At 42.7% G+C, this 17195-nt stretch overlaps 2 protein-coding genes across 6 annotated transcripts in view; one reads left to right on the top strand and one right to left on the bottom strand.

Moving 5' to 3' along the window:
• The first annotated feature begins 206 nt into the window (after window positions 1-206).
• On the top strand, window positions 207-6076 carry plk4 (polo-like kinase 4 (Drosophila)). 4 transcript variants are annotated; one of them, XM_068339552.1, is made up of 16 exons: window positions 609-975; window positions 1014-1160; window positions 1273-1368; window positions 1667-1762; window positions 1985-2099; window positions 2199-3177; window positions 3253-3344; window positions 3603-3940; window positions 4026-4130; window positions 4260-4362; window positions 4461-4610; window positions 4699-4927; window positions 5011-5095; window positions 5201-5338; window positions 5425-5531; window positions 5609-6076. In XM_068339552.1, the coding sequence occupies exons 2-16, from the start codon at window positions 1041-1043 to the stop codon at window positions 5718-5720; spliced, it is 2865 nt and encodes a 954-aa protein (XP_068195653.1). In that variant the 5' UTR covers window positions 609-975; window positions 1014-1040; the 3' UTR covers window positions 5721-6076. The 4 variants fall into 4 exon arrangements, with proteins under 4 accessions (XP_068195654.1, XP_068195653.1, XP_068195652.1 ...); XM_068339553.1 differs by lacking the exons at window positions 609-975; window positions 1014-1160 and adding an exon at window positions 207-370; XM_068339551.1 differs by having other exon boundaries at window positions 609-1160.
• Window positions 6077-6210: 134 nt separating this feature from the next.
• Window positions 6211-17195, bottom strand: part of itpk1b (inositol-tetrakisphosphate 1-kinase b) — a 30795-nt gene continuing 19810 nt past the window's right edge. For both annotated transcript variants that reach the window (XM_068339555.1, XM_068339556.1), the window contains exons 6-11: window positions 12128-12226; window positions 11373-11413; window positions 10898-11063; window positions 9173-9240; window positions 8921-9083; window positions 6211-8751 (exon numbers count right to left, since the gene is read on the bottom strand). In XM_068339555.1, the coding sequence (XP_068195656.1) occupies window positions 8432-8751; window positions 8921-9083; window positions 9173-9240; window positions 10898-11063; window positions 11373-11413; window positions 12128-12226 (857 nt within the window). In that variant the 3' untranslated portion in view covers window positions 6211-8431. The remainder of the gene's footprint in view (window positions 8752-8920; window positions 9084-9172; window positions 9241-10897; window positions 11064-11372; window positions 11414-12127; window positions 12227-17195) is intronic.

Raw genomic sequence — 17195 nt, 5'->3', positions numbered from 1 at the left:
CGTAAAATTGAGTGTTTTTATATTACACACACACACACGCACACACACACACACACACACACACACACACACACACACACACACACACACACACACACAGAGTGCTGTTGGGATGAAAAAGGGGGCGTGGAAAATCTGGAGTTGTTGTCGTGTGACGCAGCGTGATGACGTAGTAACGGGCGGAAAAATTCAAAAGGAAAGAAATGGCGAGGTTTTGGAGGGCAAACACGATAACGTTTATTTACAGTCCGAGTAAAGCTGTACTGGTAACACATGCAGACAGCTGATCAGGGAATATTATCACAGAGCTGCATGCGTCCGGAGGCGAACAGCTGACACGATGAGTGCCTCGATCGGTGATAAAATCGAGGTAAGTCCTTTATTCAGGCTAACGCCCACAAGCTAACTTCAAACCAGCCCAGTCCGCTGACGTTAACCCGGGTTAAGGTGTCCACACAGCCTGCGGCTGACCGGAGTCTTTACGAGATAAATATTTAAAACATTCAAACATTTTAAACCCTGAACTATATACAGTATTAACGGGAGAAGTGAGGCAACGTTTAGCAAATAATTTAGCATTAGCGAATTTATCCTTTCTTGCGTGCAGCTGATTGTGTCGATTGTGTTGCAGTTTAGTTAATTATTATTGTTGTTGTTATTACTAGTAGTATTAGTACTAGTAGTAGTTCTAGTGGTAGTAATGGTAGCAGCTGAAGTAGCAGTGACAGTTTTAAAGGGCGGTGTTGTCGCTGAGGCGTTGCCGGCCTCACCTTGACTCCTCTGGGACAAAAGCTGCTGCTGCTTGTTGTCTGTTTGCTCCTCCACTGCGTTGCCTAGAAACGGCCACCAGCGATCCCAGTTAGCGGGAGTCCAGCCGGGATAATTAGAGGTTCTGGTTGGCCACATGACAGCGTCAGGTGTTCGTGGCTCGTCCGACAGTTAACGTCTGCTGTGAAGGGACGTGTCCCCGGTGAGGTCGGTAGACCCCGGTGAGGTCGGTAGACCCCGGTGAGGTCGGTAGACGCCAGGTCGCATCCAGCATGTCGCTCACGGTCTTCGATCAAGTTATGGATTATTTATTCCAAAACTTTTCTTCCTATACGCAAACCAGAGGAGATGAAGATAAAAGTGTGTCTTATTGTCAGGAGGTCAGGATAGAGGTATTTAGGTATTTATATATGTATATATATGTATACTGTGTGTGTGTTTGTGTAAAAATTTAAAATCATCGATGTAATACAAAATTATTTTTTTAATTTTTTTCTTTTGTAGGATTTTAAAGTCCTAACTCTCCTTGGCAAAGGATCTTTTGCATGTGTTTACCGGGCAAAATCAGTGAAAAGTGGCCTAGAGGTTGCCATCAAAACGGTAAGAATCTTTCACCTGTCATTTTCCTTTGTTAATTCTATGGTTACGTGCTTTACCTTTAGTTTGCTTTATCAGGTGTAAACTAGAACTGTTGGTTAACAGGTCTGAACTGCTTCCCAGGGGGGTTCTTTGGGTCCCCTGACAATCCATCAATGTGGTGTGAATATTTAACGGTCTTCACGAGAGACAGATTGACTATTATCCACTAGACTCAACCACAGTGCTATATTATGGTATCACATTACATGGTGATGATCGGAATGACGTGTGTAATTATCTATGTTGTTCGTATTCACAGATTGACAAAAAAGCAATGCACAAGGCTGGTATGGTCCAGCGTGTGACAAACGAAGTGGAGATCCAATGCAGATTGAAACATCCTTCAATACTTGAGGTAAAGTTTTTTGTCAACTGATCCTCAATTTTCTTCTTTTCTTTTTTTTTTAAATTTACTGTTTTTTCCCCACTCTATCCAGTTTAAAGTCTGGTTTCGACATGTCTAGATTCACCATGAGACCAGGGTGAATTTTAGTTCACTAGTAGTTAACACATGTCCAGTCATGAGAATTCAGGATTTTATTTTTTGTGCATTTACATTCTTGTGTCTAAATTTCAGCTGTACAACTACTTTGAGGACAGCAACTATGTCTACTTGGTGTTGGAGATGTGCCACAATGGAGAAATGAGTCGGTACCTTAAAGAGCGGAAAGTTCCGTTCTCTGAGGATGAAGGTCAGGCAGAACAACTTCACTATGAAAATTAAAATAAATAATATTTGCAGTAAGCGGATTAAATCTGCCTGCTTTTAAGAAAATGTTTTTGGTCCACAGCGAGACATTTCATGCATCAGATCGTCAAAGGAATGCTGTATCTACACACCCACGGCATCTTGCATCGAGATCTGACCCTGTCCAACCTGTTGCTGACCAGCAACATGAACATTAAGATAGCAGACTTTGGCCTGGCCACTCAGCTCAAACTCCCCAATGAGAAGCACTTCACCATGTGCGGGACACCCAACTACATCTCCCCGGAGGTGGCCACTCGCAGCGCTCACGGTCTGGAATCAGACGTCTGGTCTCTGGGTTGCATGTTCTACGCCTTCCTGATGGGGCGTCCCCCGTTTGACACAGACACGGTGAAGCACACTCTGTCTAAGGTGGTTCTTGGGGAATATGAGATGCCTGGCCATGTTTCTCTGGAGGCTCAGGACCTCATCCATCAGCTGCTGCAGAAGAACCCCACCCAGAGGCCCAGCCTTTCTGCTGTGCTGGACCATCCGTTTATGACCCAGAACCTGCTTGGTAGGACCAAGGAGCTGGTGCTGGGGGAGGACGGGTCCATGGACAGCGGCATTGCCACCATTTCCACAGCCTGCACTTCCTCCACCTCAGCCAGCAGCGGCAGCCGCCTCCAGAGGAGGACGAGGCACGTGATTGGCTCTGCACTTCCTAATCGCATGGCACCTATTCAAAGTTTTACTCATCACCCCAGCAGCGCCTGTCATGAGGACAGAGACCTGTGGCAGCCACGTCCGACCGACAGATTTCACAGGGAAGGCAGAAGTCGGGTGGGTCCTGTTGGAGAGAACGGGCCACCGCATTCCCGGTACCTGAGGAGGGCTCACTCTTCAGAGCGCTCCAGCTCTTCTGCATCCGGCCACGGGTCAAATCACTCCGAGCTGGGGAGATGTCACTCAGAGGAGACTTTGACCAGGCTAGCAGGACAGGTCTTACCCATGTCCTCAAATCAGCACCCATTTTCAGAGCACGGAAGACTCCCTTCTCCACCCATCAAACAGTCAGCAAAGTAAGAAGTCCGTCTGAACGCGATCTTCTATTAAACAGATTTAATGGAACTAACAGATTTCACTTTCTGTTTCAGCTCTGGCTATTCATTACCCACACAGACTGTACATCCACCCAACCTGCAGTTACAAGACATGGAGGGAGTAACTAATTGGCTCAATAATGAGGGTAAAAAAACACACACAAAAATCAATTTGCATGTGATATATCTCAGCAATGCTAATCTTTTATTGAGACCTGAAAAAAACTAATTTCAATTTAAAGAAATAATATTTTTTATTATTTAAATATAGATGTGTCATTGGCTCAAGCTTCTGTTCTGAGACCGAATACAATTTAATGATTACAAAAATTGATACCTTTATAAGGACATTTTAAAAATGCTGCTAAAAAAACATCGCTAACACGTTTCCTTTTCTATGTCAGCCTCTGGACACAGGCCGACCGACCGCAGCGCTCACAGCAGCAGCGGCAGCTTCCAAGAATCTTTAGGCTTTCACAGCTGCCAAACAGACAAGTCCACGTGCCAAGGAGCAAATCTTCACCACAACCAGAGCCACATGCTCCACAATTTTTCCTCCCACTCTGACTTGCAAAACGAAAACATGCCGACAGCAGAGATTCATCTTCCCTACGGCAGAGAGTTAAAAGTCCCTTCTACTAATCCCGGTTTTGAAAAAGAGAGGAGAACACTCAGAGACATCGTCCCGCCGCTCTGCACATTCAGACTGAAGGCCATCAGACAGAAGACCAAAAATGCTGTTGTAAGATATTTCTCACAAAATATGATTACAGTAGTTGTTGTTCATTGTGCAATTGTTGGTGTGTAATGTTTGTGTTTTTTTACAGGTGAGCATCTTGGACACAGGCGACGTGTGTATGGAGTTATTAAAAGGCCTCAGTGGTCAAGAGAGGGTTAAAGAAGTCCTGAGGATTTCCTGCGATGGTTCAATGGTGAGTTCAGTTCATTAGAGTCTGAAATATATCCCATCATCATCCACAGGTGAATGAAAAGGACTGTGTAACAACACAATACTGGTGTCAGGATATTATCGTGTTTATTATTATCATCACGTCATGCAGGTGACAATATACCAGCCTAATGGTGGGAAGGGTTTTCCTGTCCTTGACTGTCCTCCTGCTCCTCCGGAAGATATTCTGATTTGTAGCTACGAAGATCTTCCAGGTATTCTTATTAATGCGTCATACCTAGTACCATGTAAGTATGTCATTTATATTAGACGAGACATTTTTGCAGTCATTCATTAATTTTTTTTGTCACAGAAAAATACTGGAAGAAGTACCAGTATGCGTCGACGTTCGTGCAGCTTGTCAAATCAAAGACTCCAAAAGTGACCCTTTACACCAAGTACGCAAAGGTCATGCTAATGGAAAACTCTCCCAATGCAGACCTGGAGGTTTGCTTTTATGATGGTTAGTCAACCGTTTGTTGAGATGCATGACCGCTCTGAGGAAGAACCTCTTGAGTTCAGAATGCCTCATGAATACTCCTGTTGTGTAGGAGCGAAGACCCACAAAACATCTGAACTAGTACGAGTGGTGGAGAAGAGTGGGAAGTCGTACACGGTGAAGGGCGAGGTGGGGCTGAACGGGTTGAGTCCAGAGAGCCGGCTGTATGTGGAGCTTTCTGATGAGGGCCACAGCATGTGTTTGTCCCTGGAGGCTGCCATCGCCGCAGAGGAGCAGCGCAACTCCAAGAACGTCCCTTTCTTCCCCATAACTATTGGCAGGTGAGTGAAATGGAATATTTAAAAATGCATTCTTGTCATTGTCTTTCCCTCGCTTTGATGGTTTTGTCTTCCACACCTCCTAGGAGACCTACCAATCCAGAATCCCAGTGCTCGACATCTCTAACCCCCAACCCTGCACCTGCTGATTCAGCTTCACAAACGCCTTCCGTGAGTGTTACGCTCGAGGATGTGTGAAGAGATGCCACAGAAGATGTGATATCTGAGCTATGATGGGAATTATCTTTTGAATATCTACATTTGCTTTATTTTCAGATGATTTCTTACAGCGGCTCTGATTTCACCACAGCCAGCCTGAGTAAGAAAAGCTCTCCGGTGCGACAGGATCTCGTACAAAGCACAGGAAAAGTTGTTAAGTCGATATTTGTGCCCAATGTCGGGTGGGCATCCCAGGTAAACGGAAAGTCACCTAATATATAATCTGCACTGGAATATTGTTTATGCTGAAAAATATTAACCCCGTGTTATGGTCCCTGCAGCTGACCAACGGTGAGGTTTGGGTGCAGTTCAATGATGGGTCTCAGCTGGTGGTTCAGGCGGGCGTTTCCTGCATCACCTACACCTCTTCAGAGGGGAGGGTCACCAGGTACGAAACAGTCAGTTAGGCTCTGGGTGTTTACCAGCAGAACTGTAGATGTGACTGATATTTGAATTCTTCTTTAGATATAAGGAGAACGAGAAGTTGCCAGAGCACGTCAAGGGGAAGCTGCACTGTCTCTCCACCATCCTTGGACTGTTGGCAAACCCGACGGCACATCACCGTCAGCCTCAATGACGCTGTTTTAAAGAACATCGTGGCAGCAAAGAGGGATGGAGAACAAAGTAGCAATAGAAAGCGTTACACTGTATTTTGTCTGGTTTCCCTGTAAATATGTTTGTTTTTTTTACATGTACAGATCACCAAAATTATGAAAAGATATATTTTTAATAAGTGACCATTTTGTATAGTCTTTGTTGGTTGTTGTCTTTTTGTACTGTCTCATTTGATGAAATGCGTAATAATGAGGCAATAAACACCAGGATGCTGGGGGTAGGAATGCTGGACAGCAGTTCTGTGTGTTATTCTTTGCATACAATATTTTCATACAGGAAGTTTTGTAGAACAAAATTAAAGTATGGTTATGGTATCATTTATACGGAATTCATAATGGGAAGCTGCCTCAGAATTTGTATCTAAACAGAGTGGTAAGTCATGTTATAAGGATAGATGTAGCATCACTAGGGTCAAAAAGATATACTGAAAAAAACCTGAAACCAACACAGCCAAAGTTTCACATATTTATTTCACCCTGTTGTTTTGGCCATTTAATTAAAAAAAGGTCACAAAATTGTAGATTCATCTCAATTACACAACTGATACAAAACTGCGTACTGTACTGATGAAGCTGAGGCATATATACACATACTGTACAACACACCCAAGAAGTAAACATTCAGGTTGGAAGCTGGGGGCATGATGACACTGGGTGGCAGAGACGATCTAACGGGAGTAACTGTTTATTCCCATTCTGAAGCACAATGAGGAACACAACAGGACATACGATATAGTTGTGTACACAGAGAGCCTAAACAGAGACACACCTGCTGCCTTATGAAAGATGCCCCTGGAACCTGCTGCTGTACATTTATACTAGAATAACTGCTGCATCACAAAGTTTCAATTGTGGTAGATAAAAACAGGACACGACTTGTGAAAATATTCTCACAATGGTCAGGGTTTTGTTCCAGAGAGATGCTGGTGAGATGGTTGACACAAGTATTTACGATCACAGAGTGACCGGGAGTACAGCTAGTTCCCTCAGATACTGATGGAGAAAATAAAACAGCTCCCTGGGACGACAGAAGTAGAAGCAGGCCCAGAGGAATCCCACGGTTAGTGGTCCTCCCTGCTAGATGCTAGAGGGAGACAACATCAACCGTGAGATCACGTCCCTTTGAAACCACCTGAACAACCAGACCCAGCATTTGACTTCACCTAGAGAAAATGTCCACTATTTGTTCAAAAAACATCCCATGCTTTCATTTCATTTATATAAAACATTTTTTCCCATTAAATCTCAATAAAATAAAGTTGCTCTGAGTAGATATCAGGACAAAGGTATTAACAAAATCAGAGTAAAAAAATCTCACAGTGAACACTGCGAACAATAGTTGGACCTCCCCCTCCCCAAATGACTATTGTGACATAAATACAGCAGCTGGAACAGAAGATGGTCTGTCAGGATTTGAGTTAAACGCCAATCGATTAAAGAGAATGTTTCTCTGACTGAATCTGTAAAAGTGTTGTTAGAATAGAATTCAGTCAAACAACAAGTAAACCAGATGAACAAATTCCACCTTTATCTGGAACCGTTGTCATTTAAGGGTATCAAAATAATTAATACCTCATTGGTGGGCAGTCGTGCACAACTTTACTATTATTCTACTGGAATAACGGAGTATGTGACAAGTCTGTTGATGGGTTAAATTGGCATCAAGAGAGTAGTTTTCTCAGATTACAGACACAAATATAGAAGGCATGTAGAGAGTCTGTTGATGGAGATAACCTATGAAGTCATGAGAGATGATCTCACACTGGATCCCAATGGAATTCAGAAAAAAAAATAACCAGAAAGAAAACACGTCATGGAATTCTCCAAAAATATCCACAAACACAAATAGGAATGTGATCCATGTCTTCCTGCACTGGAACGGCTCAAACTGGGACTCAAACAAGGACGTGACTTGTTCTGCCGATGACATAACATCAGACGTTTCACATACGGAAAACACTCAAACAGATCGGTGCAACAACAGAGGTTAAAAAAAAAATTGGTCTCATCTATATGGAAATGAACTTTCTTCCTTCCAATCATTTAAAGTGATGTTTTTCATGGCACTTGGAAAAAATAAACAACAAACCTGTTTGTTCGGTCGAATAAAACCCACAAGTGTCTCTCATGTTCAGACTCGTGAGCTCTGCTGTCGGTAGGATACGCTCACGTAGCAGGAGTAGTGTTCAAACGTTCACCCCCCTCCCCCCTCCCATGTTGTGCAGAGGAGTCAGTGGTATTGACCAGAATACAAACACGTCACTAGAACAACATAAACATGCTTGCGTGTGTGCGTGTGTGTGTGGGAGACATACAATGGCTCACACATTGCACATCTAGTGGCACATCCTTCTCCAGTCCTGATTTGACTCACCTCATTACACTTTCATTTCAGAGAACTCACACAAGAGAGAAAAATAAAATCAGCTATTAGGCAAAAGTTCCCAAAAGTTCACATTACAGTACTGTTAAGTCTCATTAGACAAAATGAAAAATACAAAAAGGTAGAGCGAAAAGAGCTTACACCCAATCATCATTTCCAATAACTATGGGAAAAGGTTTGTTGATTAGATATATTATCGTCATTAACATCATAATTATTATGATTATTATTCATTGTTATTGTCACCATTGTCATCTGTTTTTCATTAAGGGATCAAATGGAGTGGACCAGTCACTGGGACGAAGCCTTGGTCGCTATAGTGGAGACACAGTGCTGCTGGAAGTTGGGGGACACTGCCGAGTTGCAGCCCAGTCTCTGACGCGGGCCCTTCAGCCCGCTGTCGCCCTCTACAATCCAAGGGTTGCTGCTGGCCTCTTTTCCCAGCATGCTGCAGCAGCCAGGAACTGGTGGGGCGGTGTTCGGTACCATGGTGCCCACAGGGAGGCTTGTGGGCTGCTCACCAACAGGGGGAAAGTCTGGGCTGTGGCTCTGGAGCATGCTGGTGATGTGGTTCAGGAGGTCGGTGAAAAACTCAGGAACACCCTCATAACCTGTTGACCATGTTTGCAAAGGTTACTTGTACAATCTTTTTTTTTTTTAGCGTTTACATGCTAAGCTGTAGGTTAAATAGTAGGTTGAATAGTCTGATAATCAATTTTATTAAATTTGTTTTGCTTTACTATTTAAACTGCTGAAGGCAGATCTTCTCAGTCTACCTACCAGGAAAGGCATTAATGTCGATCACTGCATGTTGGCCCGTTTGGTTGTTGATGATGACATCGATGCCAAACAGTGATACGCCAAGCGCCTGTCGCAGAGATCTGGACAACTCTCTGATGACATCATCACTGGGTGGCTGAGAGACACCCTCAACATTCTCCCTCTGAGATAAACAACAAAATATTAAAATGAATAAACCAACACACGCGTTTATATCACACAGGACCGTGGTGAAGGCCAGTCTGGACGTACCGTGGTCAAGTCTGAGGATGACTCTGGTTTGGAAACATTGTGGCTGTTGAAGAAAATTGCTTTCCTGTCTATAAGAGCAACAGGAAAAACAAAACGAAACAAATGTTAAAAATTTCAAGATGTTTGACAACAGTCATCTACTAACATTTCTCATTCTGGCACTAGGTGGCGCCGAAGACCAACGTGTTACAAAGCAGGAGGTGATCGGAGCTTCTCTAAACTCATGCCTTTAAGCCTTTTAAGACATAAAGTCCTAAAACTAAACCACCAATGGTGCCAAATCAGTCATAACTACTTCAGTTTGAACACCTGAGTTCACCTGACCATAAACCAGTGCACAGAATAAGTTGTTTGCATCAGTGGAGCCTTCTTTGAAGCGGTGACACATTGGAAGAATTACTTCTGTCTCATATTTTAATTATTCACTTTAAAAACAGCTTGATGGATGACAGCTAAGGAGTTGGGTGAGTAAATTCTCTCATGTCTTGATTTATAAAGGGCTGTGGCAATTTAACTGCTGTGCTGAAGGACTTATGAATTTAAGGACTGTATGAACAAACATCAATTTAACAGGACACAAGCAGGAGAGGTGAGGCCAGCTGAGACATGCCACCTATCACACCGTTATTTATCATAACCTGGCTTTTAGAGTCATAACAAAGAGGGACACACAACGCTTCAAAGATTAAATCAAGTCATTTTTATAACAAAAGTGACTTAAACATAAGCATCAGAAAAACAAAGGGTTTCTAATGTAGGGTGAACATGAGGATTTGATTAGTTCATCTGTGTTGAAAATACATGAAATAAGCAAAGGAGACCAAGCAGAAACTAAGGAGCCCAAAGCTGCATCTGAAAAGTAAAAAATTAAATCCCATTGTCTAGTCTTCAACACTTCACCTGGACCTCAGTGGAAAATGTCCTGAGGTAAAGGAAAGATGTGGAGACATTGGAAAAAATGAGACACTTTTGTGAACAGAAGTTGCTGCTGCAAGGAATTGTGGGACAGTCTTATCTCCTTTCATAACGGCTGATCCAGTTTATCCTGCGCTGAAGGAGATAAGAGCAGAATTTTTCTGAGCATTCAGAGGATTCCAACAGCTCTCATCAAGTCCTGACGGCCGCTGGATACCTCTCATAGTTTACCGACTCCTCGTCTCCACTTCATGGAGGTAAAACGTGATGTACAGCACCGGACAGACAACGCTGATCTAAATGCTTGCTCGCAACTTCCACCTAGGTATTCTGCTTTTGTTTCTCACAAGGGTTGTGTTTTCTTTGCTCCAGCATTCCAGGCTGAATGCAACCGCTCTCTTTGTTCCACATGCTGCTGCACTGATGGCAAAACCTGGTTCGCACGAGGGCCTCAACTGTATCACACAAAAATACTGGAGTGTTTATGCCGAAGGGACAAGCCCGTATTGAAGGCCGCACCACGACGACAGATTCTGACAGGTTTATGGAGAAGAACACCACTCCCCATTTTTATTTTAAATGGCATGTACCAACAGGGCAACAATCTGTTGCACTCTGCTGCATCCCTTAAAAGGTTGAATATGTCTAATCACAGGGACTATAAAGCCATTTTATGAGGGCTTTTATTGGCTAATTTAGAGAAGCTCTGCAACTTCTACAGTCAGGCCATTGTGGCAGTTGGCAGCCCTTGGAGTTCCCCGATTGTTTCTGTCTCAGTTTCTCTCTGGCACCACCCATCCATCTCCTTACCTGCCCGGCCGGCAGGGAAGTTCTTCAGCGACGGCCTCTCCACCACGGTGTAGGAGTCTCCCACCACAAACACCTTGTAGAGCACTGCGTTGTGGTTGATGAAGCTCTGGATCACACAGGGAGGCTTCACGTCATTCAGGTCCTCTTCGCTGAAGATAATGGCCATCTGTGAACAACGCCCAGCGAAACGACACGCCATTCATTCATTTTTCAGACAAACGGTGCCTTTCAAACACGTGTCTACTTAAGTCCTGACTTCATTCAATACAGTGTTGAGCAATGACCACCGTTTCGCAAGCCTGCCAAGGTAATTGATCGTAGCTTTCATGTAAAGACACATGAGGTACAGCCCTTTATCTGATCCTGTTGTTTGGATTTAAGTTAAATGACAACCCCATGACATGACAAGTGTCACTGTTTACACAAAGCAAACTGTGAAGTGTAGGAGTGACCTCTGAGCCCCGTGGCCTCTTACCTCATGGGAGTTGGTTCCATGAGCCACCCGTGTTTTACAAACTAAGGAAGAAACATAAGTTGGGGAATAGTGAGAATTTATGGTGGAAACCTGATTTTGACTTAATAACACAGAAATGAAAAACATGTCACACACACAGTATTAGTTAAGTGTTACATTAGGTCAAAAAATGTTATTGTAGATGAATTACAGGTAGTCCTCAAGATACAAATATTCAACCTACAAACATTCATAGATACAAACAACCGTGCGCCGCTGAGCAGCGTAACATTAATACCCGTTAGATTCAGATTTCACGTCATGTAAAAATAATTAATAAAAATTTAGAACTAAGTGTACAGTTTACTCTGATGTCAGATGTCAGCGTCATTCACATAAGTGTGGTGGAATACCTCAGTGGATTAAAAAAACCTGGCTAAGCCTCCACAAACCCCTGAGGATAAAACTCATTCAGCAGAGGTTGAGGTGTTCAAGTTAAATGCAGTACTACAGCATTTCTTTGGTGTTGTTTTTATGTCCGGTAGCTGTTTCTGTTAAGTCTTAGTGAATAGTACTTTTGTATTCAGAGCACCAATTTAAATGTACCCATCTAAATTTAAATGTACTATTTAAATGACCTCAAATGGCAAATGTAGATTGAAATTTAATAAATAATGACATACAAACCATTCAGCCAACAAACAATCTCTCGGAACCAATTTTGCCCCTAGGTCGAGGACTACCTGTATAGTGCTTTTCAAAGGATGTGTACTCACTGAAGGGGAATGTCAGTCCTTGCCTCTTGATCTGGTCCAGCACATCTGGGTTGCAATCCGTGTTCAGTACCATGAATGGAGGAGAGCAGAGCCTGTGGTCTAATGTCAGTGGAATAAAAGAGAGGGACTGTTATCAAAAAAATCCAGTATATATTTCATTTACTGGAAACAACAGAAGGAAGTCTTTATGGTGACACACCAGAAGAATTCTTAAATACACTGGTTTGGTGGGAACTTTTAAAAACAGCTAAATGACTCCTCTCTGATGAAGAGCTTTACTGGATAGTGATGATAGGTTTCTTTCTTCTCTATCATAACGAGGGCACCAAATTCTGCTATTTCAACAAGAGAAGCAGATGATTCGCTCATCCTTGAAACATGTTTAAACTACAAACACACCCAAGGCAAGAGGGACAAAGGACTGTCACATAAAGTAAAGCACAAGGTTTTAAACATACAACCAGAAACAGGAAAAACATGGAAACATGAGGAACTACAGACGAGTCCAACCAGCTGAGGACTGAGACAAAGAAAGCATTGCCTGACTGGAAGATGCAATACATTATTGTTGGCAGAATGGTGAGCAAACAGCAGGTGCAATTACAGACCAGCTCCACCATACTCTAATTAAACAGGCCAGGACAAACATTCAGCCCCTTTTTCATCCATCTCCACCATGTTTTTACATCACTTCAATGTTTGTTTACCTCACACGCTGACGTCACATCCTGTAGCAATTGCAGTCACTTCTGATAAGAATAAAACCACAAACATCCTGCACCACCATCATTCATAGTCATATCAGGGTTTTGGACGCATCTATGTTCATGTTTTGCTTTGTGCAATTTCCCCTCTATGGGGTACACGGGGGTGATAAGGCGACAGGTTGGAGATATCAGCACAGGAAATCAGTGAAGGGGCCAACCAAGAGCTGGCAAATTGCTAATGATTAAAAACACAATAGAAAATCGCTCCGGCCTTTGTGTGGTGTGGGCCCCAGCGGTGGAAGGGCTCTACGCTCCCACTAATGCTGAGGTCAGGAGAATTCATCCATTCATCCACATTTAGAGCTGAGGGTGGGTCTGGGGCTTCACCCAAGAAAGTTATCACAGAACCATTAATACAATAACTTACTGGTATAGAGCTGCACCTTTAGTGGGGTGACTTTGGAGACATATGGTGGTAATAACTACACTGTCTTGGATTTTTAAAACTTTAACAATAAATGCCCTATTTGTAAAATGAGTCAAAGTTTAAGCCATTTAAAGGTGGCCACTCTACTATTATAAGAAGAATATCTGTATGTTGATCTGTACCCAGCATACGTTCATTTGATCTATTTCAAGTGTGGCATGTTAAGTTGCTGGTGGACAGACGCTGAAGGATTTTGTGTTCTGTAAGCCCTGACACTTAAAATCTCTTATCAGAACAGAACTTATCAGTCTGAGCATTCATGCATTCATTCATTAATTTTCGGGCAGCTTTATCCGCTGTAGCAAGTCACGGGGAGCCGGAGCCTATCTCAGCTGGCATAGGGTGTGAGGCGGAGGACACTCCGGGCACGACGCCAGTGCACTGCGGAGCCACACACAAAGACAGACAACCATGCACACACAAACTCACTCCTACGGGCAATTTGGGACTGGGCAATCAACCTGAAGCGCATGCTTTTGGAGGTGGGAGGAAGCCGGGGAACCCGGAGAGAACCCACGAAGACATGGGGTGAGCATGCAAACTCCGCACAGAGCGGGACTCGAACCCGGAACCGCCGTGTTGTGAGGCGACAGCGCTACCCACTGCGCCACTGTGCCACCCCAGTCTGAGCATTTGAAGTGAAAAACGCTGAGCGCTTTATCAGGGCGACAAGAAGATGACACAACACTGCAAGTCCAGTTTACTTTTCTATCATGCAGAGCATGTTTCTAAAGATAGTAGCCACATCAATTTAAATAACAGCTATAAGGCTTTGCCCATGAAGAAAGAGAGCATTTCAAACAGATCCAACAAGGTGGTTTACTTCAAGTTCTGGTGGAAACATCTTGTTATATATTCTGTTTAGTTTGACAGCCATGTGCACTTGTTCTGTATAACAGCTCATTATGGTTACGGCTCCAATTGATACTAGTCTCTCAATTATTTCAGTTTGCTTTGGCCTAGACTCGAAGAAAAATAATTCAGTAATTATTTTATTTACATTCTTCAATTCAGGTATGAAACTGTCATTTTTAAATATGAGACGCTGGTTGCCTGTTCTTCCAGTCTGGCAGATCCTCACCTACGTCTGCAGCCAGTCAAACCCTGACACAGTTCATTGAATATAGGTCACTTCTGCTGCTGGAATTTATGTACGATAAAACCCCACCCCCCAAAAATTACATCACGAAGTTCATGTTTTCTTATCAAGGAACTGTGTATGGTCATGGTGGACTAGAGGAGCAGGATTTGGTTTGATGCAGCATCACCAGGCAGACAACTTGAGGGTTAAAAGTCTGAGGTTGTTGTTGTTGTTTACTGGTCTGGAGCTGGATGCAGTGGTGATGTTGACCAGACACTCATTAGACATGGGGTAAAGATACCCAGAGAAACCACACAGGAAAAGCATGAAAGAACAACGTTACCAAAAAAGTGCAGCCAGCAACACTGCAGGCCAGGTCGACAACTTGGTCCAAACTGAAAGATTAGAAAGGGACCGGACTACTCCAGTGAAAAGTGAATAATGCTGAGACTGGGGAATGTGGTGACATTCTAACGCAACAATGAAGGCAAGCAGTCAGGTTAAACGAACTCCATCAATAGAAAAGTGACCTGGAACCCAAATCTAATTTAATGTGTGAATGAGTTGTAATCATCAACCTTGGTTTTCAAAATGTTGCGAATCAACATTGTCAGTCATGTGGTTCACAGATAATGAAACAGTCTTTTGTATCCTGAATGAACCTGTCCTGGATGTTCTTTTCATGCCAAACCACGATGGCATCAGCTGTTACTCATTAACCTCTTTGCTCAGTACTTTCCCAGCCAATGGTTACACCTGTACCAAGCCTTTAAAACCTTTGCAATATACCGTATTCATAGTGAGCATGCTGCTTTTTTTTTAAAAAAAAGAAGAAGCTGATGATGGAAAACATTGAATATGTTGTCACTGTTTTCTACTGTGTAAAAAAAAAGTTTGAAAAATGATCACAGCTGTGTTTTATTTAGATTTTACACAGCATTTGAGTTATTTAGGAATTTGCATACTTGAACTGGAATAATCCTTCAACTATTCGCCTTGGTGATGTTCCCTAACCCTTAATAATCAAACCACTGCAGCCGTGCACCGGCTTTAACCAATATGAATAAAAGCAACTTCCTAATACGGATACTTTTATTTTTACAAAAAAAAAGGAATTACTTTGCATCCTCTCAGTAGCCTAAAGCAAGTCCAACAGGGTTCACAGCTGTCTATTTCTGTTGTTATGTGACAGACAGCACAATGCTATTATTTTCCCAGAGGCAAATACTTGCTCCGTACGCTAACCTCTCCCTGAGCAGCTGGAACTATTCCAGGTCTGGCTCTGCAACCAGCCACTCTAGGGAGCTGGAAGCTTGAAGGGTTACCCATCAGTCATAACTGAAGCAATGCTTTCCATTCTGTTGTTATTTTAGCAGGACAGGAATAGCAGTATTACTTTCAAAACCAGGGAAAACATCCCCATTACATCCCGGTGTCCCTAAAGATTGATGGTGTTAAATACTGTCAAACAAATAAACCATCACAAAATTAAACCTTGCCAAACAGAAAACATTTCAAGTTAAGAATTTATAATATGGAGATCAGGAAAATGTGGACGTGAAGAATACTTGGCTCAGTTTGTAATAGCATGCATGCTTGGCTCTGGTTGACATTTTAGGGCTAAGGGTATGGAAGGGATCAATCTCTGGCTCTGTCTAAACACCGTGTACTTTGCGCAGACCCAGTGGAGCCGAGAACGACGTTTACAGGATGCCACAAGGAGATGCTTTTTAAATGTCGTTATCCAGTTACACTGCTTTTTCTTTTTCCTCTGTTGTTATCTCATCTGGACTTCCGTTGCCCTGTGCACGGTATAATTTTTATATTTAAGTGCAAAAATAAACAACAAACTTATGGGCTATGCCTGGTACCTATGAATGTAACAGGAAGAAGAAATTCCTCAACCAATCAGTTCTCATACCGTCAGGAGTGTAAAACTCTTTTTACTTCCGGGGCTAAATACAGCGCTAGTTGATCTCAAGTGAGTTGAACCAGTAAAATTGTAGCATAATACAATAAATAAACATACAACTCTAAATGCATTTCTTTGTTTCAGTGCAATTGAGGAAATATCATGGGGGAAATAAATATTTTGGACAACCTGCTCCATGATATGGCTTGCAAAACAATGGCTCCTGGTGCAAAATATAGTAAAATGTCAAAAATCACGTCCTCCATTCACAGCTCTTTTTTCTCTCTGAATTTGGTTACAACACCTGCTTTGTTCCCCATTATGGGTAGCCACCCTGACAGCATAAGCCCATTCCCCTTGATCCTGACCAGAGCTTTAATGATATCACTGTAAAAATCATCCATTCTTGTCGTAACTGTCATAGCCACGAACTCTATGAAGTCCTTTGTGATGGTCACTCTCCTTAACAAGTGAACAACAAGTGAACAACATCTGTAATATCAGTGTTCTTATCTATTGGAAAATACAACATATCACTTGGACTTTTTTTAGGCTGTCAGAAATCATGTACCGTATTCCACATAAAGCTAATGTTAGCAAAAGCTTGTCACTTCTCAGGGCATACAATTTTTGCTGATTTCAGCAGCATATTTTGTCAAAGTAATTTTCAAAGTATGGCAACTGTGAAACACTGTTTCGTTAGCAATGACATAGCTGGCTTTGACCGCTGCATCACTAATCTCTTGGCTATTGGTAAAAACAGCCTGCTGTTCCCTCAGACCTGCTAACAGTTCATTGATCTGATCATTGATTGCACTTGTCCTTGGAAATTGAGTTTTCATTACGGTGAGTCTCATAGTGGCCAAATATGACATTCCTAG

This window comes from Antennarius striatus, chromosome 17 (genome assembly GCF_040054535.1).
Source record: "Antennarius striatus isolate MH-2024 chromosome 17, ASM4005453v1, whole genome shotgun sequence".
In the NCBI taxonomy this organism is placed as follows: Eukaryota; Metazoa; Chordata; class Actinopteri; order Lophiiformes; family Antennariidae; genus Antennarius; species Antennarius striatus.
This window is presented reverse-complemented; position numbering and strand designations above follow the sequence as displayed.